Below are 23,634 nucleotides of genomic sequence, written 5' to 3' on the forward strand. Positions count from 1 at the left end.
ATTTTTTATTGTCATTATGAAAGCTTCAATTGAAAAGAACAACTTTTACAAGAACCATAATGCCATCCATGAGACGATGAAGGTTCGGCTGTCACAGAGTAAGCTTTATCTGCATATTACGTGTCTGCGTGAGGAGTTCTATGCACATCTAGAACAGCTGGGCTCAGAGGGCACAGAGGACCTCTATGATTTGGTAAGGTAAGAGCATTTCATTATATTATATACCAGGTACAGATACAAATTAGTGTGAGTAAAACAGTGACATAACCCCTCCACCATACAGAGCACAGTAATGATAAATAAAGAATGTGTGTACTGTACATTCACATGTCTCAGACAGCTCCCCAAACCTTCCTTGCCCTATAATACCCACAGCATACACTGCAGCTAGGGATTCTGGGTAATGAAATGCAAATGATTACCCTTAGTGCATCACTTTTTTCTTCTTGTCTACTTTAACGTGGATCCCTTTAAGCTAATAGTTTTTTTATGTCAAATATACGTGTACTAAATGCCACTTCCATTTTTTAGGCCTTCGGTTTTTTTTTTAACATTATGTACTCTTTTTCGTTTGTTTTTAATAACAAGTCGGAATCACATTTTCTTATATACTGTAGCGCTTACTGTGTGGGATAGTCAGAATGCGCAACAATTAAAAAGGTGTGTGTGCATAAACAGAGGGCGATTCTTATTAGACCATACAGCAGGGGTAGCCAACTCCTGTCCTCAAGGGCCACCAACAGGTCAGGTTTTCAGGATATCCCTGCTTCAGCACAGGTGGCTCAGTCAGTGGCTCAGTCGAAGACTGGAGTTTGGCACCACTGCACTAGTGGCCCTGGAGACTGATGATCTCATAGTCTACGAGGGATGAGTTCTATCTCATCCAATGGGAGGTTCCATTGGGCTCTTCCACTGACCGTAATAATAATGCTTGCTGAAAGTTTGCTTGCTGCACGCCTATGTCATACAGTGCAAACAGCTTCCATAACACATCTCTGTGTTAGGCTGAGCTCAGACAGAAGGTGATGCGCTTACGTGTGCGCGCACGTCCGTCGCAAATTTGGGTTGTGCGGTGGGAGTTTTCAAACTGAAAACTCCACCGGCGGCAGAGTGCAGCGTTGTCGCTGCGACATTTTGGCGGCACAACCCAAATTGACATTTGGGGATACAGTCGCGTGACGCGAGCTGGTTCAGCCAATAAAGGCGAACCAGCTCCGTGACGCATTCGTTACACGCCCCCGCCACTACCCCAAACGCCGTGATCTGGCTCCTGCAGTTTGAGCACAGATCGCTGGGCTGCAGGAGCGAGCGGCTGGGGCGCGAACGCTAGCAAGTAGGCATAGCGCCCTGTCTGAACGAGCCCTTAAAGAGGCAATCCAAGGCGACTATTTTTTTGTTGCTATATATATATATATTTCTCTATAGCCAATAAAGAATATCACTTGGGAGCACATTCATATGTCTTAGACAGGTCTGCACCCCTGCCTTTCAACCATTATCACCTATCACACAGCACTTCCACTGCAGCACGGGATTCTGGGAAATTACATGCAAATGAGCATTCAATGTTTGACCTTTTGCCTGGAATATCCATACACCTGGAGCCCATTTAAGCAGATGCATCGCCGTATGGATATTCCAGGCAAAAGGTGACACATTGTATGCTCATTTGCATGCCATTTCCCAGAATCCCTTGCTGCAGGGGGAGCACTGTATGCTAGGTAATAATGGTTGAAAGGCAGGGTTGCAGACCTGTCTAAGACATGTGAATGTGCTCACAAATTATATTTTTTATTGGCTATATGCTAACGGTGGATGTTTTGTGTTGCCTTTTTCACCCACCATAACTTAAAATGTAATGATATATATATATATATATATCTGAACCCCGTTATAACGCGGTCCTTGGAGGCCACAGAGCAGTTGGGTACTCCGACATCAAATAGGTACTGCTATCCCAGTCTGTAACCATACAGAAAAAAACCTGATGTTGCCTCAATTATAGCAACACTCCTGCTTTCCTTCCCGGATGGGAGGAGGGGGGACTTTGCAAAAAAAATAATATAAAAAAAATGTAGCTTTGGAAAAAATGGGAGCCACACTCAGATTGCGTTATAAGCGGATCCGCATTGTAGCAGATCGCGCTATAACGGGGTTGAGCTGTATTAATATCAGTGGTCGACAAATCACCAAAAAATCTACTCGCCCAACAAAAAAATCTACTCGCCACCTAGTACCACACGTGTGCTGCTTGGGCCAATAGGAGCTCGCCACGATGTTAAATCCACTCGCCCGGGGCGTGCAAATGTATAGGTTTGTCGAACACTGATTATTATTATTAGTATAACTCCAGATGAAATGGCCAGCCCTTGGTAGGGTCACTCAAAGCTTGATGTATTACCATCTGCTGCTTTCCTTGACAGGCGTGTCATGTACCCCGCTGTGGTGGATACATTATTTGGAAAGGGGGTGTGCCCAACAAGTAAGGACGCACTGAAAGAGTTTGAAGACCATTTCCGGAGGTTTGATGAAGGCTTTGAGTATGGCTCACAGCTTCCCGAGTGCTTTTTAAGGCAAGTACATCGTTTTTTTTACATTTCAAACCCATTCTTGTCAGCCAGTCCCGAGCTGCCCCAGGATTTATGGTTAACTGGTAAATATAGGAGAAATAATACATATACCATAGGGGACCTATTCTTTTTAATGTATTCTTTTTGTCTCCCCTTCCTATTAATTTTTTTTCTAAAAAGCTGGCGTCTCCTGGTATACGAGAAATGCAGCACAGATCTCCTGGGTTTCTGGGTGGTTAAAATGGCAGCTGGTTGCATCATTGCCAGACAGACAATCAATGAGGGGTAAAATTGCTTTGACGCACAGCATTTGCTTCGCCGCGGCAGGTTCATCCTTTAACACAAAGAGTTCCCTGTTGAATTTCTCCTGAACCCGTGTTTTCCTAGCGATACATTGTTGGTGCTTAAACCCTTACTAGCACATGTGGATAAGACCGGTTTACAGGTTTCTTTGGGATTGTTAAGGATTGAAAAATTGGACCCCATTAAAATATGACATTAAAAGAGATCTTCTATTGACTACAACAAGGGCCCAAAAGGAGTGTTTCACTCCTATTAATGACAAGCATACTAAATACTGGTCTCTTCTTTGTGCAAGATTATTTTCACTGTTAAATAAAACTGAGAAAAACATTATAAGCCCAGATTTACTATACATGGCTATGCTCTGCTTTGAGGCTCCGTTTAGTAAATCTGAACTGTTCACAAATTCGAAATGTTTGTTTCTGTGATGTTTTAACTGACTCCGTGTTTGTGTAGCAGTCCTGTGAGAAGCTGGATAAGGGTTTCATTACACTGTACAGGCGGTTCTTGGTTATCCAACGGAATCCGTTCTGGAAGTAGCGTTGGATATTGAAACCGTTGTAAAGTGAGTCCCGTGTTAATCAGTGGCGGTGAGCGTCGGATAACGCATTCAGGCGTCAAGAAACGGCCCATAGGGTTGCATTCTAAAGTGTTGGATATGCCATTCGTTGTACAATGAAATGTTGGATAGCGATGACTACAGTACCTGTACCGTTCTAGTATCATCCCAGCCTTCTAGTTCAGATAGACGGCCATCAAGCCTTATTTATATACTGTATGAGTTTACCTTGTCTTTGTTCCTACAGAGACTGGTCTCAATCCAAGCAGTGGCTTCTCAAGTTGTTTAAAAACATTGTAGTAAAAGCTGAGCAGAACAAGCCTGATGAAGAAAATGCAAAGGTAAAATGCCTCCTAGGATTCAGCTATAACGTCCTGCGAGCTGGTTACACAGCCAATAAAACATCACTCTGCATTTTGGACTAGTTTATATACACTACTACACTGCTTAGGTATCCTGATTATGATAACCCCTATTAGAGCTGCCTGGTTTCAAATAATATATTTGTTTTTGTAGAGAGAAAATAATGTCAAAAATCATTTTTTTGATCAAGGACTCTTAGATAACTTGTTTTTGTGTGTAAGTCTAGCCCTTAAAGACTTAATCTGGCCTATGGTGAACGTGAACTAACGACATTTACATGTTTAATTGGTTTAATGGAGCTGAATAACACCAAAAAAAAAAAAATCAGATGTATTTAAAAATATTTGTTTTAACTCTTAACATTTCCATGGGAAACAAATGCATTGGATGGTATTTACAATCTTTACCAAATGTCTGCTGTTTGCAAGCCCTTAAAGCCTCAAGGAAATGCTTAGCTCTGGTCTGTCTTCCATTTGCAAAGTAATTATCGTGCCATGCTTCGTTCAACAGAATAACACACGCCGCGGATACAGTATGCCTTAATGTAGGGTTCCCGACAAAAAAAGCATTATACAATAAATACATTTTTCACAAGACACCAATAAGTTAAGACAGTTACTTTCAGGGGGATTTCATCTTCCTAAGCAAGCCAATTACACTGTGAAAAAGAAATATTAACTGTTGTGTTCAACATCCCCACTAACTAGAGGGACATCCCCACAAGTGAGAGACTTCTTCATCTTTGTGATTATACTCAACCAACCAACTCTCGCTGATTTTCTGAGGGTCTCACTGATTTTCTGAGGGTCTCACTGATTTGAAATCAGTCTCGCCGATTTATTTTCCGTACAACACACTCTAATAGAAATTCAACGGCGCCTCAGTGCTAAGAATTCCAATGCTATTCTTTTCGCCTTGAAATTTTACATCTCTGTATACTTGATATACAGGCGACTCATTTCAATGATCTGACGTATGTATGTATGTGCTGTATATCTTTAATTATATAGCGCCCACAGTATATTCAGCGCATTACAAAAGAGACAATACAGTACAGGGAATTATAATACAATAAGTGGAACAAGCAAAATCAGACAATAGGGAAAGGAAATCCCTGTCCTGGAGAGCTTACAATCTAAACGGTATGTTAGGAGAGTAACAGAGACAGCGGCTGAGGGAAAATGTATAGATATCACACTTATGTGATGTCAACCGTGTCTATCACTCTCCTTCCTGTACATGCCTTTGGAGAAATGTTCCTTAGTTTGATTTCAACTGTTCCTGTTTATAAATTACATAAAAATACAATACCCCCAAAAAATTGGATCTACTAAAATACCAATATTTAGCATACACTTTAGATACATTTTATTTTTGTTCATCTAATTCAATTGCTTTTTTTTTTACAATACTATTAAGGTTTACAGCTATATCTGTTGGGGGAACTAGACATACCAACTTCCTGAAACTTTAACATGTACATACACTGTTTAATGTACTTGGGAAGGAAATTATTTCTTGTTGTTTTGGATCGTAATTCTTTCGGCCACATCCTCTCTCTTACCAATGTGGGTCACATCTGTAGCACAAGTGACACATTGAACAGTTTGTGGTGATGGGTATTTACTGTATAATGACCTTGTTATCTTGTCTTATCTTCCACGCTTCGCAATCTTTCCCAGACCTTACTGCATCACCTATTGGACACTTCAAATGGAAATTCCACTCATAACAACAGCCTGTTACTGCTTTGGGCATCTCAAGCCAATGCCAATCCTGTAAGTATTATTTATTTTAGTTATTTATCAAATGTTTTACTATGCAGTAATACATTGAGAGATACCTCTCGTTTTCAAGTATGTCCTGGGCACAGAGTTATGATGACAGATTCATGGTTACAAATACATGGTTACATTAGGTGAACAGGGTTATTTATACATGATACATAAAGACATTGCATGAACAGTAAGAGATAATATATGTTATATGCATATTTGACCGTTACAGACCAGATTAAAATGTGAGAGCTTTAGTTTTGAAAGAACTTAGACTGGTGGCGGCTGTGAGAGTCTCCGGTAGATTTTTCCAGTTGTGGGGTGCACGGTAAGAGAAGGAGGAGTGGTTGGATACTTTGTTGTATCTTGGGACTGTGAACATAATGTAGTGCACATAGTGAAGCTTATCCAGAATTATAGTAAATGTTAATATGCGCTCATTGCTAGTTTTGCATAGTATTTGTCGGAGACGTCCCTGATGGGAGTTGAACTCTGGTCCTTCCTGCTCCAATCCAGCAGTTCTTCCTCCCTGCCACCAGGATTGCAGATCCTGACTGAGTCTGCAGACAACCCACTATAGATCATAAACCTGCACCTGTCCCATGCCTCGAGGCAGCCCTATAAAACCTCCCCTTCCTGCTCCTCCTTGCTTGTTTATACTGGTGCTTCCTGGATAGACTAGCTCACTGCCTTGGTGCCTGTTGTTGTTCCTGATATCGTTACCAGACCCCTGCTTGCCTTTCGACTATGCCTCTCGCTGCCTGCCCTGTACTTTTGCTTGTGACCCCGACTATGCCTCTCGCTGCCTGCCCTGTACTTTTGCTTGTAACCCCGACAAGGCCTCTCGCTGCCTGCCTTGTACTTTTGCTTGTAACCCCGACTACGCCTCTCGCTGCCTGCCCTGTACTTTTGCCTGTGACCCTGACTACACCTCTCGCTGCCTGCCCTGTACTTTTGCCTGTGACCCCGACTACGCCTCTCGCTGCCTGCCCTGTACTTTTGCCTGTGACCCCGACTACGCCTCTCGCTGCCTGCCCTGGACTTTTGCTTGTAACCCCGACTATGCCTCTCGCTGCCTGCCCTGTACTTTTGCTTGTAACCCCGACAAGGCCTCTCGCTGCCTGCCCTGTACTTTTGCCTGTGACCCCGACTATGCCTCTCGCTGCCTGCCCATGGACTTTTGCCTGTGACTCCGACTACGCCTCTCGCTGCCTGCCCTGTACTTTTGCTTGTAACCCCGACTACGCCTCTCGCTGCCTGCCCATGGACTTTTGCCTGTGACCCCGACTACGCCTCTCGCTGCCTGCCCTGTACTTTTGCCTGTGACCCCGACTACGCCTCTCGCTGCCTGCCCTGTACTTTTGCCTGTGACCCCGACTACGCCTCTCGCTGCCTGCCCTGGACTTTGCCTGTGACCCCGACTACGCCTCTCGCTGCCTGCCCTGGACTTTTGCTTGTAACCCCGACTATGCCTCTCGCTGCCTGCCCTGTACTTTTGCCTGTGACCCCGACTACGCCTCTCGCTGCCTGCCCTGGACTTTGCCTGTGACCCCGACTACGCCTCTCGCTGCCTGCCCTGGACTTTTGCCTGTGACCCCGACTACGCCTCTCGCTGCCTGCCATGGACTTTTGCCTGTGACCCCGACTACGCCTCTCGCTCCCTGCCCTGCCATTTCCAACCACTGGGATCCACTCCACAATTGCCGCAAGACTTCACGACAGTTCTTTTTACATCCTTTAAAGATCGCTTCTTCTCCTTTCCAACGCTGTTTTTATTTTTAATATCTGATGTTCCACTAAGGAAATACAGTATAAGTGTTTGAGTGCCCGGGAGGTTAAAATGGAGCTTTCTCCATAGCACAGTGCAGTCTAAGGATTGCCACGGTAACCTCAGGAGTCAGCGATGAAAACCAGAATTTTTAAGAATAAAAAAAAACATTTACTAAAAGAACATGGGCAGGAGATAAATTCATATATCATTCTAAGGGGACTGCTGCTTTAAACACTGGTGTTGATGAAGAAAATAAGTGTTTTGGTTTTTATTTAAATCGGGGGTGGCCAACTCCAGTCCTTAAGGGCCACCAACAGGTCTGGTTTTCAGGATATCCCAGCAGCAGCACAGGTGGCTCAGTCTTCGACTGTGCCACAGATTGAGCCACCTGTGCTGAAGCAGGGATATCCTGAACACCTGACCTGTTGGGAGGCCCTTAAGGACTGGAGTTGAGCATACCTGTTTTAAATCCTTCTGATTTATGCTGTAGGTGATAAATAATTCCCCAAGAACTATTCTGTGATCATTTGATTGGAGAACTAATTTAGGATATTTCCCACAATAACTGATGACGTAAGACTGTAGAGGAAAAAAACCCTTTTATTCATTTAGGTCCTTATTTTGTGTGGAAAGGAAGCTGCAAGTTATGGTTTTTTTTGCAAGCTAAAATTGTGTGAATTGGTGTTATTGCAATGGAAATCTTAATAGCTTTATAGTTTGTATCTTACATTTGAAATAGCAACAGGCAAAAATAGATATAGCAACAGGCAAAAATAATAGTGTATTTTTCGCAGCTTATTAGCTTGATATATTTGTTCTGTATAATATATATTATAACTCTCGCTGCCTGCCTTGTACTTTTGCTTGTAACCCCGACTACGCCTCTCGCTGCCTGCCCTGTACTTTTGCCTGTGACCCTGACTACACCTCTCGCTGCCTGCCCTGTACTTTTGCCTGTGACCCCGACTACGCCTCTCGCTGCCTGCCCTGTACTTTTGCCTGTGACCCCGACTACGCCTCTCGCTGCCTGCCCTGGACTTTGCCTGTGACCCCGACTACGCCTCTCGCTGCCTGCCCTGTACTTTTGCCTGTGACCCCAACTACGCCTCTCGCTGCCTGCCCTGTACGTTTGCCTGTGACCCCGACTACGCCTCTCGCTGCCTGCCCTGGACTTTTGCCTGTGACCCCGACTACGCCTCTCGCTGCCTGCCCTGGACTTTTGCTTGTAACCCCGACTATGCCTCTCGCTGCCTGCCCTGTACTTTTGCTTGTAACCCCGACTATGCCTCTCGCTGCCTGCCCATGGACTTTTGCCTGTGACCCCGACTACGCCTCTCGCTGCCTGCCCTGTACTTTTGCCTGTGACCAGGACTACGCCTCTCGCTGCCTGCCCTGGACTTTGCCTGTGACCCCGACTACGCCTCTCGCTGCCTGCCCTGTACTTTTGCCTGTGACCCCGACTACGCCTCTCGCTGCCTGCCCTGTACTTTTGCCTGTGACCCCGACTACGCCTCTCACTGCCTGCCCTGGACTTTTGCCTGTGACCCCGACTACGCCTCTCGCTGCCTGCCCTGGACTTTTGCTTGTAACCCCGACTATGCCTCTCGCTGCCTGCCCTGTACTTTTGCTTGTAACCCCGACAAGGCCTCTCGCTGCCTGCCCTGTACTTTTGCCTGTGACCCCGACTATGCCTCTCGCTGCCTGCCCATGGACTTTTGCCTGTGACTCCGACTACGCCTCTCGCTGCCTGCCCTGTACTTTTGCTTGTAACCCCGACTACGCCTCTCGCTGCCTGCCCATGGACTTTTGCCTGTGACCCCGACTACGCCTCTCGCTGCCTGCCCTGTACTTTTGCCTGTGACCCCGACTACGCCTCTCGCTGCCTGCCCTGTACTTTTGCCTGTGACCCCGACTACGCCTCTCGCTGCCTGCCCTGGACTTTGCCTGTGACCCCGACTACGCCTCTCGCTGCCTGCCCTGGACTTTTGCTTGTAACCCCGACTATGCCTCTCGCTGCCTGCCCTGTACTTTTGCCTGTGACCCCGACTACGCCTCTCGCTGCCTGCCCTGGACTTTGCCTGTGACCCCGACTACGCCTCTCGCTGCCTGCCCTGGACTTTTGCCTGTGACCCCGACTACGCCTCTCGCTGCCTGCCATGGACTTTTGCCTGTGACCCCGACTACGCCTCTCGCTCCCTGCCCTGCCATTTCCAACCACTGGGATCCACTCCACAATTGCCGCAAGACTTCACGACAGTTCTTTTTACATCCTTTAAAGATCGCTTCTTCTCCTTTCCAACGCTGTTTTTATTTTTAATATCTGATGTTCCACTAAGGAAATACAGTATAAGTGTTTGAGTGCCCGGGAGGTTAAAATGGAGCTTTCTCCATAGCACAGTGCAGTCTAAGGATTGCCACGGTAACCTCAGGAGTCAGCGATGAAAACCAGAATTTTTAAGAATAAAAAAAACCATTTACTAAAAGAACATGGGCAGGAGATAAATTCATATATCATTCTAAGGGGACTGCTGCTTTAAACACTGGTGTTGATGAAGAAAATAAGTGTTTTGGTTTTTATTTAAATCGGGGGTGGCCAACTCCAGTCCTTAAGGGCCACCAACAGGTCTGGTTTTCAGGATATCCCAGCAGCAGCACAGGTGGCTCTGTCTTCGACTGTGCCACAGATTGAGCCACCTGTGCTGAAGCAGGGATATCCTGAACACCTGACCTGTTGGGAGGCCCTTAAGGACTGGAGTTGAGCATACCTGTTTTAAATCCTTCTGATTTATGCTGTAGGTGATAAATAATTCCCCAAGAACTATTCTGTGATCATTTGATTGGAGAACTAATTTAGGATATTTCCCACAATAACTGATGACGTAAGACTGTAGAGGAAAAAAACCCTTTTATTCATTTAGGTCCTTATTTTGTGTGGAAAGGAAGCTGCAAGTTATGGGTTTTTTTGCAAGCTAAAATTGTGTGAATTGGTGTTATTGCAATGGAAATCTTAATAGCTTTATAGTTTGTATCTTACATTTGAAATAGCAACAGGCAAAAATAGATATAGCAACAGGCAAAAATAATAGTGTATTTTTCGCAGCTTATTAGCTTGATATATTTGTTCTGTATAATATATATTATAACTATAGCCATACCAACTTTGGCTGCTAGTCTGCCCTGGTAAAAGCAGGGTTTTCCCCCTCTACACTTGAGTGGCAGCAGGGGGTGGTACATCCTGTTGTAGCTGGGACAACGGGGTGCTCGCCCCCTGCTATACTTAAGGGCAGGACCACATTAAAATTGGGTAGTGTCCTTCCCCTATGAGGAAGGCAGGTCACACAACTGGGAGCCTGAGATTGGGGCCTTCCCATGTGCTCTTCCCTCCGGGGGAGAGTGAGTGTGGACCATACCTCTGCCTTTTCTAGGGAGGTGGAGAAGAGCTAGGACGGCTGCGGGTGCCCTTGGCCTGTAGTGACGGTCCAGGGACCATCCTTCAGTGGGAGCTGAGAGTACTGCATCGGGCAGAAGCCTGTCGCTGTAGAGAGTGAATAAACAGTTCCTGTTGTTATATACCTCCTGCCTAGTGCGTGACTTTACTGGGGGGAGAGGTAATAAGTTCTACCGTGGGAGATCACCTTCAGTTTCTTAAGCCTACGGCAGGTGGAGGTGCTGCACTGCTAAAGAGATATGTGGGGTATGAACCCCAGAAGCCTGATCCTGTGTCCCGACTACCATCGGCGGGCGACTCAGCCCTTCTGTTGCCAGCAGGTATATGCACCATACACTCTCAAATGGCCCCTTACTGTGACAGTGTGGGGGAAACACCGTTACACAACAATAAACCAAATTTGACACTGTGTGCTCATTTGCATGTCATTTCCCAGAATCCCCGGCTGCAGTGGAAGCACTGTATGCTCAGATAATGGGGAAAGGCAGGATTGCAGACCTGTCTGAGACATGTAAATGTACTCACATATGGGATTTGTTATTTACTGTAATACTGTATATATAAACCAGTTGCTGTTGGTTACTTTACGATGCCCTTCTAATAACATACCTTTCTTTTGTGCAGATAACCTTTTGGACGCTTGCCTTCATTATTTCCGGTCCTCTGATCTACAAGAATGCCATGGATGAAATCGTTTCTGCATTTGGGAAAACAGGTAAAGCTTATCACAATTTTATTTCCCTCCCGTGCTTCTTGCATTTGTTTCAAAAGGGCATAAAATGAGCATATTAAGGAGAAAATGGTAAAAACAATAACCTTTTTAGAAGTAAAAAAATATGAATGGGACTAATAATTTTTTTTCTTCCTTCTCCCAAGTAGATATTTTTTTTAAAATCAAGGCTCGCAATCAGGGCAATTTTTACAGACTTGCCCCTTGCCTCATAATAAAACTGTATACAACCTGTTAAGAGTTGAATTCCATTTAGTTGAAATTGCAGCAACAATTCTTAATTGTATTGGAATATTCTTTAATGGTTACGTACATTGTGTTCTGATTTTGGCTTATGCATCTTCAGTATTAAGGATGAAATACACATTTGAATTTGTTGTTTATTGGTGCACTTTTTTTTTTTTTTTTTCATACTCCCACTTGATGCCTTTGTCTCCTCCTTGTGAACGGGCTGCCCCAAGAGGTGTCATTTAATAGGAAAGGTTGCTTCATTTACGTAATGTAATGTCACTGTAAGCCCTAATTATATCTGCTAACTGGGCACGGTCATTCCATGACGTTCTTCTACGCCCCGGACACTAGGTGGCGCTCCACGTTTGTTGATGCTCTGGTACACAGATGACATGGGGCTAACGTGTGTTTTAGGAATGTCAGACATGGAATTGAAATTCCACTTCATCACCAAGGACTTACAGTAGTGTCTCTCATAAACAGAACAGCTCTGCTATTAAACACCTTCCAAATGATAGAGAAGAATAATACCTGACATGCTTCTGTCTATAAGAAGCCCTTGCTGCTATGTTACAAATGTGTTATTTGGTGAAAATGTTTATCCCTACACGGATCAGCTGGAAACAATCAGGGGTGGACCATTCTAGTCCTCAAGGGCCACCAATAGGTTATGTTTTAAGGATATCCCTGCATCAGCACAGGTACTGAGCCATTGATAGATTCACCTGTGCTGAAGCAGGGATATCCTGAAGAACCTGACCTGTTGGTGGCCCTTGAGGACTAGAGTGGCCCTAATGAGGTCGTGAATCTCACTATATCAGGGTCTCTCTCTCTCTTCAGTCACTTGCTCCAAATTCAATCATGCATGCGCTAGCTCACTAAGAAAGACTCTGACACCAGGTTCAGCTTCAATCTCAGTACATGCGTTATCCCCGGGGGCAACACAGGAACTGCCGAGTTTTTGTATTACAATCTATTTATATCAAAGTAGGCTAACACTAGCCAATCATTCAATGCCACACCTATTATGCGGCAAAGCTTATCCAATTATTACATTAGTTAGTAGAAAAAAGGCACAATGGGGGCGGGGGTCTTGTCGGCTGATGCAAGTTTCACAGGAATGCCGTGTGTCCTTGCTTTCTGAAGTTATGTTTCGTTTTCTCTGTAATCAGTCGGCTTTAGGTCACTTTGCTACTTCCTTATTGCGTGGGCGTGGGCGAGAGTCTGTGCAAGCGGAATTTCACAGTCACCTCGGATAGAAAACAGTATTAGTAAAAAAGCACAGCAAACAGATATAAAAATGGAGACGAGTGGTTTCTTCAGAATATAGAGATATGACACCCATATTCTATCCTTCACAGTCCCCCCTAGAAACCACGAGACAAACATAATCTTATAAAAGTATTAAAAAACTAAACCAAAAAGGATATACTTTCCCTATGACTAATCTTAACCTTAGAAAAACTACCTGAGGGTGTTGGTCGGCTGTTCATGAGCTTCTCTCATCCCCGACAACTGCTTGCTCGCTAAACTCGAAGACCTACAGAACATACACAAGGAGTCCCTTCCCTACCGAAAAACAAACTAGGGTCTGGGAACTTGATTGGTCACCCCTGTCACTCCAGAGTACTATAGTGGACTGGTCTTATGTTCTCTCGTTTTTGTAATGGCATACTTTCATAACATTGGCACATTGCTCTTGTTCTCAAGGTTTTTGGCTTAGCTGAACCGCTCAATATCAATTGGAACTTCAGAAGAAAAAATGTATTTTAAACTAACATTCATTCCAACTTTCATACAGACAATAGACAATATCAGGCACCTAAGATGGATGCTGACTCAAAATGGTTGCTTAGATCCCAGTGCTGTTATGTCAGACCCCCCCCTTACGTCAAATTCTCACTTTGTCACTCCCTCCCTTTTTATTCTTAAAACATAGCTTTTGAGAATTAAGTTCATGATGATAGTCCAGGGATAACTCAGAGGACAAGGGCGCGTGCCCTTCACTGTCATAGTCTCGTAAGGCGCTGCGGCCAATATGTCTTTTGATGAATTGAATAACTGTGGTCGGCATCTTCTTTCTTCACGGTACTGCTGTTTTCTGGCATCTGTAAAGAGTGGCATCCGAATGGGGGAGGGGGTCGCACACCTGTGGATCATACCTTTGCAACACGTGACACCCACATATATGACAACAAGTAACACCCCCAAACACATCAAAACATTCAAAAAAATTGCTCCAAGTGATCTAAGCCATTCACCTAACCCCAAGGGTGATAATCTGTCACTTCCCTTTGTAAACCTCTTTTGAATCTCTTGTATTTAATCTAGTTCATGCTGCACATTGCTACACTGATCTGAAATATAAACACAACATTGTCTTTAATCAAACACATACCCCTCCTTTTTAAGCTAAAACATAGTCTAAAGCAATTCTGTTTTGTAAGGCCATAAGCCTAATCTGAACCTGTTCTTGGATTTTCAGAATCATCACAACATTCTATTACTGAGAATTGAGGGGGTTTGGTATCTGTGGAAGCGAATGCATGATCCTCACCCTGCACGCATTGTATACATCATTCACTCAGAATATCAGAACAGACGATGTCTGCGATGGTCAACATGGCTGACTTATGATCCTTTCCTTGTGGCTGACACACGCCCCTGGGTGACCCCCTCCTTTCGGTGGAGGTGCAACACACTTCTGGATCAAAGTTTTGCTGCACATGACACATACATAGAGAGTGAAGAGTACTGCCAAAACACATACAAGAGCTTTCACAAGCCACGCTTCCAGGAAACCAATCCTCCCATCAAGGCTCACTTGTACATACACCTTAAATTTCTAACTTAACACACTCTAAAGAATAAAAATATTGAGTCTCTGAAAAAATGAAAAGTTCTGATAAAACCTGGCCTTAGCCTGGTGTCTTATTTTCCTCGTTGGTTAACGGTTAGAGTTTTGACTCGGCAAGACGTTAACTTGATGCGGCTGTGCTTTAGGTGACTTTGGTCTTTGGTGGAGCTGGAATGTTTGGTGGAGCTGGAACGAGCTTTACTGTACTTTGGGTCCAGGAAAATGACTCTGCCGCTTTAATTGCTGTATTGGTGATTACTTTAGGCCTTTTCACCTGAGATGAAAAGCATGCTTGCGCAGGGAATATGTGACTATTAACCCCATCTCGAGTAGGTGCACTTTCAACTTTGCCTAGAGAGACTCAAAAAATGTATTAGTTGCATACAACTTACTGTTTTATTACCACTAACATGGTCCTTAATTCTTTCCTTTGGACTGTTGATAGTCACAAGTCATCCCATATGTGTCTCATAGGGAGATAATTTATACCTAGGACTAAATTCTTGTATCAATGTGTTTACTCCTGTCTTAGCATCCACATATAGACAGAGGTATTCCCTATTAATGTTCCTCAAATTAAAACTAAGTAGCCAATGTGAACCTGACTTTGATACAATCTAAGTTCCTGAAACTTTAGGGCCTCATCTTGCCTAACCACTTGTTTCCATAATTAATTCTATCCTGTCTGCAGGCCATATCCCTAAGACCTGGGAAACTGCCAGAGTTTGTCCCAATCTTAAAAAGTGGGGACAAAAAACACTGTCTCAAACTACAGGCCAATATCCCTTTTCCCAATACTATCCACTGTTATGGACAAATATTCCCTCCCAATTTAAGCAATTATTTTACCCATACAAATTTCCTAGCCACTCCCTATCTGGCTTTTACCCCGAACACTCCACTGTAACTATTCTGCCAAAAAAAATTGAAATGCCTTGTATATAATGCATACCTTATTCACTTATGTAACTGCTTTTGCAACTATGTATCCACTGTATTTAACCCTATACACAAGACACACCCACAAATGAGAGGTGACTCCCAAATTCACCACTTCCCGGCAAACCCATTCTAGATTACACAGCAATTTTTACAATAACCACTGCTTATGGACACCTTTGGAAAAAATAAATGGTTAATTCGTTATAACATACATCACATATTCAGTTAATAGACAAATGATTTTGTATAAGACTTCACACTAATGTCTTACTTTATATAATCTCTTTGCACAGTGCTGAGCACATGGTCAGCTTTATAATTTTAAAGACAATCTGCATATTCATCTGACTAAAGAAAAAATATTTCTATAAGACTTGTTTCCGGGCAAAGAGCCATCTTGTTTCTGGGCGTTTCGCCAATTGACCCTGAAAAGATAAGATAATGGTACACCACGCTTCTTCCTTAAAAATAATAATTATTGGATTGGAACTTTTGCTTAAAGTTTAAATACATGGAGCTTTATCCAGAGCCCTAAGAACTACATTTTTTATGACCTTTCAAAAATTAACCAACAGGCTTTTATATAGCTGAGGTTCATATAACTTCTTAACACACAAATAACGCCACACGCTCATGCTATTTCCCTACACTCAGTTTTTTTTAATGCTTTCTGTTTTGAACTTTTATAGTTTCACTGACTTCATTCACTACAAATTTATGCTATCTTGTTGCAATTCTGTCCTTTCTCAAGCTACACAAACCTGTTTCTCTCCATTAATCAACACTCACAAGTCTAACCCTCACTAACTCTTCCTTCATCTCACCTCAGGACTTTTCTGACTATTTTGAGGATATGGAGGGGGAGGGTCAACTTTAGGGGTAGAAGGTGTAGTTTTGTCACTTTCGGGTACTTTCATATAACAGTAACTTTTCTTATCTTTCCCTCCACATTCTATTTCGGTGAAACCTTCCTTTTGAAGCTCAATAGCCACACTCAAAAATTTCTCAGCATTCTCCCACAATCCTCCATCTTTCAACATTCCTTTACATGCCTGGATTCTATCTTTCAACATTTTTGGTTGCAACCTTCCCGTAGGGGGTAAATCCAATATTTTAAACAACAATTTACATTTCTAGGAGACTCTTGTCTTCCAGCGTTCCCCGGGATTCAGTTATTATTTTAGACCATAGACTGGGTTGTAATCTTCCCGTAGGCGGGACTCCAGCCAGCTTATATAGATTAGTAGCATGTTTGGTATATTTCTTTCCTTCTCGAGTGCGGACTAAATCTAGTGCTGTCTGTGCCCCTGTGGGCAACACATGTTTTTTCTTAAATAAGTGCAACATCTCTGAATTCTCTGTTCGTCCCACTAATATATCGTGGCCGGTCCTGTGTCACCGTCTCGAGGGAACCACTATTAGGTTACCGCCCTCAGACGCTGGGTCCCGGACCCCAGACACCCGGTACCGGAGACAGAGTACTATCTCTACGTCTCGAGGGAACCACTTTTTCAGGTTACCGCCCTCAGAGCATCAGTGCCTGTCCTGTTCCCCTTTACTGGGCTGACAGCCTGCACTTCTCATTCAGGGATTTTGCAATTACTTATCAGAAAATCAATCAGACAACCCGCAATCTATCTCCCATTACTACCCACTCGGTCACCTAAATTCCCAACACTAATGCATTAATACACATACATATACTAGCTACAGTCAGTCGACAAAAATCCCACTCCACTTCGGGCTCCTACTTGCGGCACTGACTAGCATATATAACATGTAAACATTCGCACAATTTAGCAACTTATAGGTGACCACAAGCAACTGAAGAGTATGATATTTTTAACAGTTCTAAACAGAGCGCGACTCTAAAGATCACACCGTTGTATCACATCAACGTGAGTGAAAGACCTAAACAGATTATACTACCTAGGCAGCAACCCACCGACTTGTCATAGGCAAGATAACACACAAATTGTATGCAAGAGCTTACCTTGACAATGAGGGTGATCAGTCCTCGGTTCGGTGTGTCACGGTCTCTGCAGCAAAATCAGCGACAGGTCAGTCTCTCGTGGTGAACCGGAGTCACGCTCCCCCCCTTCCACGTTGGGCGCCAAATAATGAGGTCGTGAATCTCACTATATCAGGGTCTCTCTCTCTCTTCAGTCACTTGCTCCAAATTCAATCATGCATGCGCTAGCTCACTAAGAAAGACTCTGACACCAGGTTCAGCTTCAATCTCAGTACATGCGTTATCCCCGGGGGCAACACAGGAACTGCCGAGTTTTTGTATTACAATCTATTTATATCAAAGTAGGCTAACACTAGCCAATCATTCAATGCCACACCTATTATGCGGCAAAGCTTATCCAATTATTACATTAGTTAGTAGAAAAAAGGCACAATGGGGGCGGGGGTCTTGTCGGCTGATGCAAGTTTCACAGGAATGCCGTGTGTCCTTGCTTTCTGAAGTTATGTTTCGTTTTCTCTGTAATCAGTCGGCTTTAGGTCACTTTGCTACTTCCTTATTGCGTGGGCGTGGGCGAGAGTCTGTGCAAGCGGAATTTCACAGTCACCTCGGATAGAAAACAGTATTAGTAAAAAAGCACAGCAAACAGATATAAAAATGGAGACGAGTGGTTTCTTCAGAATATAGAGATATGACACCCATATTCTATCCTTCACAGTCCCCCCTAGAAACCACGAGACAAACATAATCTTATAAAAGTATTAAAAAACTAAACCAAAAAGGATATACTTTCCCTATGACTAATCTTAACCTTAGAAAAACTACCTGAGGGTGTTGGTCGGCTGTTCATGAGCTTCTCTCATCCCCGACAACTGCTTGCTCGCTAAACTCGAAGACCTACAGAACATACACAAGGAGTCCCTTCCCTACCGAAAAACAAACTAGGGTCTGGGAACTTGATTGGTCACCCCTGTCACTCCAGAGTACTATAGTGGACTGGTCTTATGTTCTCTCGTTTTTGTAATGGCATACTTTCATAACATTGGCACATTGCTCTTGTTCTCAAGGTTTTTGGCTTAGCTGAACCGCTCAATATCAATTGGAACTTCAGAAGAAAAAATGTATTTTAAACTAACATTCATTCCAACTTTCATACAGACAATAGACAATATCAGGCACCTAAGATGGATGCTGACTCAAAATGGTTGCTTAGATCCCAGTGCTGTTATGTCAGACCCCCCCCTTACGTCAAATTCTCACTTTGTCAGCCCAACCTTGCTCTACATCCTGCATTGCTTTTTAGTGTGCACTCAATAAATATTTATATAACCACAACATCAGTGCCAGGTATAGCTAAAGCGGCCATCTCCTATGGTTACCCAGATACTCACCGATTTAAGTTACCAGTCTAAACAAAATGGAAGCCAAATCTCAGGCCAGTAGAAAGCTGCAACATCATTGTTTGCGGCTTCCTATTGGGCGGCCATTTAAATGCCCAGAAGAAACATCAGTAACTTTACCGGTGAGGAGTATCTGTTGCATTTCGTTCCAAAGAACCCCCTCTGGTTTGAATCCCGTAAAAAATAATAATAATAATGGGTTGATGCTTTGAGGTGGAAAAGGATTTGTTGTTGGTTATGATGTCTTCCTTTCCCTTCCACGGCAGAAGCATTTTGAGGTCTCCAACCTCTGTACTTGCTATGACTGTGGCCAGTACACTGATTTACAGTATGAGGAAAGGCCTAAATCAAGGGGAGGTGGGGGCAGCTTATTTTTCAGGCATGCCAATAAATTGGTACACATTTGTTGGTGATACACTGTCTTACTGCCCCCCTACCGCAGCGGTGGGCAGAAGTGCAGCCGCAGAACGGCAGCAGCCTGTGTGGAGTGGGCAGGGCTGCTGACAGGTTTCTCAGGGGGCCTAGGACTAGAGTTACCACTATGTTGGTAGCCCTGTGAGCCCCTCCCCCGCACTCTCTTACACCCCCATTCTCTCTCTTTTTCTCACACTCCACCTTCCCCCCCCTTTCCGTACCTCCCCTATGCATTTCTCTCCCCCCTCCCACTCACTCTCCCCCTCTCTTCCCCACTCCCATCTTCCCTCCCTACCATATCACTCCCTCACTCCATTCCCCCTCCCTAAGAATTTTAACTTGGGTGGGGGACCTCACAGGCAGATGCGGTGGTTGGGCCTGACTTCCGGACGGGCCCAACTTCTGACGTTGGCTGGTTGCACCAGCGGGCCATTCCAAATACCACAGAGTGGCCCGCAGGCAAGGGTTGGCCACCCCTGGCCTTAACTTATCTTATGAATAACAGGAAAGACCTCTGAGATTCTGAAAGCTTTATCATTATAATTTAGTGTATGTAGAACTCTCGAGTTCGTCCCCTAAAAGGTAGCACTGCCTACAACAAATTGACACTCTCCAGGACCAATACAACAACTCGAACTTTGAACTACATTGTGTTCCAGAAATACCTCTTTGGCAATGGCTCTAATGTTTGTACTTAGTACAATGCTATATTTGCAGATTTTTCACAAAAAAATATAAATATATATATATATTTATCTACCCTCTCCGTGGATAGGTTGTGAGTTACATGTAACTGAAGCTGATCTTAGAAAGCTCCCTTTCATCAAAAATTGCATTCTGGAGACCATACGACTGAGGTCTCCGGGCGCCATTGCCAGAAAAGTGGTTCAACCTTTGAAAATATATGTAAGTTTTTTTTTTCAAATTTACTTCACACATGTGAATGCATTTGAGGAATTAGATGACAACATTGTAACATGGGAACATTGTAACATGGGAACATTGTAACATGGGAACATTGTAACATGGGAACATTGTACCCACAGAACATTGGTGCAAATATGCTACTGTATATTTATAGTGATGCCGTATAAGTCTAGCAAACGCTGGACTTGTTAGTCTATTATTTATAAAATGTTTTAACAGGAAGTAATACATTGAGTTACCTCTCGTTTTCAAGAATGTCGTGGGCACAGTTATGATAACAATACATGGTTACATGAAATGAACAGGGTTATACGTTATATTTAAAGAAATGCATGAACAGTTAAAGATAGTACAGACGAGACCACAAGTATTCTAAAGATTGCCTTAAACTAGCCCAGTTACATTCTGGGTATGTGCTGGGTGTAACCTGGCTAGTTTAAGGCAAGTTTAAGGCATTTCTGCATTGACTAATGACCCATAGGATTAACACACCAGGGTTTGAATAGGACTGCCAGGGACCCGCGCTGTTAATCTGAGGGGCCGTTAATCAATGCAGAAATGCTGGGTCTAGTTTAAGGCATGTTTAAGGCATGTATCCAGCATGTACCTGGGTCTTTTTGGCGATTGCCACTGGTTTGTGTTAGCATAACCGTGGTCACTACAGTATATGTTATAGGTGTATGTACGGACAAGATAAAAATGTGAGACTGCTTTCGTTTGGAAAGAACCATATGCCCAAATAGTAAACACTAGTGACAGAGGCTGGGGCGGTATTAGAGTTGGTTCTGATCTGTAGCTCCGTCATTGGTAGCTTTAGAAATGAAGCCTTGGTCCCAAATACCATTGTTACAGTCTTGTCAGTATTTAAAACAGTTTGTTTGGGAAAATCCAGTTTTCAAATCTCGAAAAATCAGATTTAATTACTTGTCCAAGCTCAGAGAGGTGAGGGCTGTGTGTATATAAGATTGTGTTATCCGCATACATGTTCATTGAAGCTCTCTTACAATCTTTAGGTAGATCATCAATGAAGACTGAAAAGAGTAGGGGCCCCAGAACAGAGCCTTGTGGGAGTTGGAGCCCAAGATAGACACATGTTGGGATCTTCCCGATAGGTACAGTAGGAGTGAAACCAGTTTAAATGGTGTTCCCCTATTCCAGAGCATTGGAGCTTGTTTATAAAGATTACATAATCAACAGTATCAAAAGCCTTTGCAAAATCTAGGAATATTGCACCAGTAAGTTGTACCAGATCCATTCCACACTGGCTCTCATTGCAAACTTTTAAGAGGGTAGTTACCATGGCATGTTTGGGGCAAAAGCCAGATTGGAGTTGGCTAACGAAATTTTGCCTTGATATAGTAATTGCTTAATTGGGAGTGAAGCCTGTCACAGGAGACCAGATATTTACACCTTTTTACCGGGATCATTCACTGAGCAAAACAAGTTAGTAAAACAAATTGTTATTTATTCCATTGAAACAGACGTACACACAGTGGATTACAAAATACAGAAGAAAACACACTTACTGGGGGTCTGGGCTACACAACTAGACTTTCCCAGGTAAAACAGAACATAAAACAAAGTCTTTGGGTTGACCGGGACTTGGCCCGAAATGTCCTGGAACTCAAATCGGCATGAAGTTCCTGACCCCACTGCTCTCTTCCAGAAGTGCTAAAATCCCTTGACCAGGAGTTAGTCCCAAACGTCCTGGAACTGTTTTCGGCTTGCAATCCTAACCGCGACCGCTACGTTCTATTCTCAGAACTTGGCCCCGAAAAGTGGGACTTTTCTCGCCTTGAAATTTCTGAAGCCGGCTCGCTGCTATTTCTCCAAGAGCATCTTTTGGTCATTTCAAATTTACCGCTGCTGTTCTGGCGCTTAGAATCTCTCCTCTGGATTGGCTGAGGCATCCTTATAGTAGTTCAGAGTTCATTCATGAAATTCTACAGCCAATCCGAGCGTGGGAAGAATCCTACCAGCCTATCAGAGCACTGCCAGTCTATCTAAGCCGGGCAAGCACGGATTCAGATTCTGACAAGGGTATGCGCCAACCTGGCACCTCTGCCACTTGTCAGGCAGAAGCCACCCGTGGAGTTGGGCTCCTCAAAGTCTGGGGATGGGGCAAATGGTGGTCTGATGACTTCCATTCATCCCAGGACGTGAGTACTTGAGGCTAAATCCGCTGCCCAAATGGCTTTCACACCTGGCAACCTCTGAGGCTTTCATGTCCGGGACCCGAGCAGACTTGATGGCACCAAGCTTGGTAGCCACATGGTCTCTCGGAACCGTGGACCTGGAAGTCCCCAGCTCATATACCGTTAACAAGCATTTATACACTTTAAACATACCTGTTAAAATAAAATATTCTTTACACTGTTTTACTTTCTAACTCTTTTGGTTATGAGGGATAGAATGAGAATCTGTACTTTTATTCCCACTAGCCATATTCCCCACACACTGCAAACCTGACTTGACTTTTAAAACACATCACAACCTTATGTATAGTTGGAGTGCCCCCAGAACCCCTGAACCAGGTTCTGGGTGATCTGGGAATCCCCCCTTATACTAGGGACCCCTTTACCGTTTCAGGGATACTACACATCCCTATGCCCCATTTACCTTTCTGGTCTGTGCTGAAGCAGGGAGTCCTAGCGGTGAGTCACGCAAGCGTTTTCAAGGCAGGATTTTGACCGAAGCATTTTGCCTATATGTATCCGGGATTCCAACCTGATTCCCGGGTACATTTTTAGGGTATCCAGCAACTCTGGACCACGACTACCTAGGCACAATCTGATAAGACGTTTTCCGCAAAACCCACCATGAAACTCATACTCTAGCAATTTCCGATTGCTGGCACACCTGGAAAGGTAAAACGCAGAACATTCTTTATTGTCGCATAATTTTATACAATGCATTGACAAACACTGAGCTCAAGAGCTGACACTCCCAAACCCCAATGCATGGATCAGGGGTCACCAAGTGGGCTTAACCTTTAGTGTGAGACTAGTTACCCCCTCACTGTCACAGACACATTTTTCCATAACTTTGGATAGTATTGGGAGAAGAGAGAGTGGCCTGTAGTTTGAGTCTCCCCTTTTGAAGATTGGGACAATTCTGGCAGTTTCCTGACCTACTTCAATCTAAGTTCCTACAACATTGTGCTCCAGCCATTGCCAAGCCACTTGCTTCCCTAATCCACTCTATCTTGTCTTCAGGCCATATCCCTAAGACCTGGAAAACTGCCAGTTGTCCCAATCTTCAAAAGTGGGGACAAAAACACTGTCTCAAACTACAGGCCAATCTCTTCTCCCAATTCTATCCAAAGTCATGGAAAAATGTGTCCACTCCCAATTAAGCGAGTACTATACCAAGACA

At 43.9% G+C, this 23,634-nt stretch overlaps 1 protein-coding gene across 4 annotated transcripts in view; it reads left to right on the top strand.

The window, feature by feature from the left end:
- The window catches only part of CYP39A1 (cytochrome P450 family 39 subfamily A member 1), a 154,441-nt gene that overhangs the window by 90,060 nt on the left and 40,747 nt on the right, over positions 1 to 23,634 (top strand). For all 4 annotated transcript variants that reach the window (XM_075598527.1, XM_075598525.1, XM_075598526.1 and 1 more), the window contains exons 3-8: positions 24 to 198; positions 2,424 to 2,573; positions 3,680 to 3,773; positions 5,478 to 5,573; positions 11,414 to 11,504; positions 20,108 to 20,238. In XM_075598527.1, the coding sequence (XP_075454642.1) occupies positions 24 to 198; positions 2,424 to 2,573; positions 3,680 to 3,773; positions 5,478 to 5,573; positions 11,414 to 11,504; positions 20,108 to 20,238 (737 nt within the window). The remainder of the gene's footprint in view (positions 1 to 23; positions 199 to 2,423; positions 2,574 to 3,679; positions 3,774 to 5,477; positions 5,574 to 11,413; positions 11,505 to 20,107; positions 20,239 to 23,634) is intronic.

Source organism: Ascaphus truei, chromosome 4 (assembly GCF_040206685.1).
Source record: "Ascaphus truei isolate aAscTru1 chromosome 4, aAscTru1.hap1, whole genome shotgun sequence".
Lineage (NCBI taxonomy): Eukaryota > Metazoa > Chordata > Amphibia > Anura > Ascaphidae > Ascaphus > Ascaphus truei.